Source organism: Trachymyrmex septentrionalis, unplaced genomic scaffold (assembly GCF_001594115.1).
Source record: "Trachymyrmex septentrionalis isolate Tsep2-gDNA-1 unplaced genomic scaffold, Tsep1.0 scaffold19, whole genome shotgun sequence".
In the NCBI taxonomy this organism is placed as follows: Eukaryota; Metazoa; Arthropoda; class Insecta; order Hymenoptera; family Formicidae; genus Trachymyrmex; species Trachymyrmex septentrionalis.
This window is the reverse complement of record NW_017305071.1, coordinates 4,063,424-4,065,162: the sequence shown is the minus strand read 5'-3', so window position 1 is coordinate 4,065,162 and position 1,739 is coordinate 4,063,424. Positions and strand designations below refer to the sequence as shown.

General features: G+C 35.3%; 1 protein-coding gene across 1 annotated transcript in view; it reads left to right on the top strand.

The window, feature by feature from the left end:
• LOC108746732 overlaps positions 1-1,078 on the top strand; it is a 2,712-nt gene extending 1,634 nt beyond the window's left edge. The window contains exon 3 of the mRNA XM_018483664.1: positions 545-1,078. Coding sequence (XP_018339166.1) covers positions 545-727 — 183 coding nt within the window. The 3' untranslated portion in view covers positions 728-1,078. The remainder of the gene's footprint in view (positions 1-544) is intronic.
• The last annotated feature ends 661 nt before the right edge of the window (positions 1,079-1,739 follow it).

Here is a 1,739-nt window from a genome sequence, read left to right as displayed (position 1 = left end):
TAATTTTATGTAAAAATTAAAAAATGTGGTTGACTCTTACTTCGCCCGCTGATTGAGTTTTGTTATTATGTTTTGAAAGAGTCCTTTGAATTTGTTTATTTATTTGGACTCTTAAATCGGTTATTACAACGTTAAAACTTTTTGCATTGTTATGGATGCTTAAATATCGTATATAATATTTTGAAGGTTCAACAAAAAAAATTATTTTCTGTAGCTAAAAAGCTTAAGATCTGTATCTAACTAAATTTTTAGATACTTCAGCAAAACCAATCTTTCCGTGTAGTCTTACTAATATTATTCAATATGCGTTATTTTTAAATATCTATTTTTAATATATAAAATAGCAATATGTAAAATTCAATATGTAGAATGCTAATCAAATGAAGATCAATATTTTGCAAAATACGAATAGATTGAATAAAAATGTAATAGTTTTGAATAAACTTAAATCAGATGACGCTTTAACCGAAACATAAGTATAATTAGATTAATTAAAAATTCTGTGTATTTTTAATTTTAAAAAATTCTTTTTCAAAAATCAAAGATTTCTGAATCGAAAGATCATGATGGACCTCTACCTTCCGGCGGTTCTCCAACCTACTTGGCTCGAACAAATACAACTGGGTCACCTTGCCGGAGGTTTTGCAACTTCGATAGGCAGATAAATGTCCAGAGGAGCGAAACAGTGGGCAAAACGCAGCCTGAAAATCCGGTTTGGGGAAAATAATGACGCGACAGCGTTCGACGATGAAGACAGGAGAGAGAGGGCTGGGTCTTTGTGCAGCGATGGGTGCAAACCACTTCTTCTCAAATTTCTTGGAACACATTAACCGTCCTCGACGTGGATAATTTTAGACTCGTGAAAGGACGATACCGAAATATCGTCATGGCCAGGAAGAAAACTATGCCTTCCGCTGATGTGACGTCGTTAGAAGAAATAATCGGCAAATTATTCAATCTCAGTCTTCATATCAAATTTCTTGAAAACTCTTAAAAATTTTCATTAAATTATACCTTTAAAAAATATTACACCTTTAAAAAATACAAAAAAATATGAGTAAGCATATTTGTAAGCGGTAATGACACATAAAATGCAGTCAAACAACTGTGAGAATGTTACGTATTGATTCATTAATAATACGAGTCAATTAAACCTGATTAAATTACGATATAGCATTATAGTCAAAAAATGAAAAGGAACATTTGATAGTTCCAAAACACAGATCATTATATTTTTCAACATACTTGCATGCACGTGTAGCAATATTGTATTCATAATTGAATATTCAATCCTCAGTTCGATTTTAACAATGTAAAACGAGATTTGTAAGGTCTTTACCGCATCAATGTCTCGACGCCCTAAATTTTGAGGGCCAGCTTTCGGATCGATCAAGGCTGCGGTTACCTCGATTAAATGATGCCGATCATCCTAATGCATTTCAATTGCCAGAAGGTGAATTACGTAATAGCATGTTATACCCTCGCCGCGCCCAACGTGTCTCCCTGTCTCCCTCTCTACCTCTTTTTCATTCTCTTTCTCTCTGTATCGACGAATAAATGCGTGCATGCATATATTCGAAGTAAGGTTAAACTCCGATGACATTTTGGACGACTTTCACCGTGCAGGACCGGCTACGGTACAGCTGCTTTCTTCGTCTTTTCGTCGTCGTCGCGTCGTATCGGCGCGGCTCAGTATAGGGCGCGGCCCACACTCGCAAGTCCGATCAAAAATGGTACTT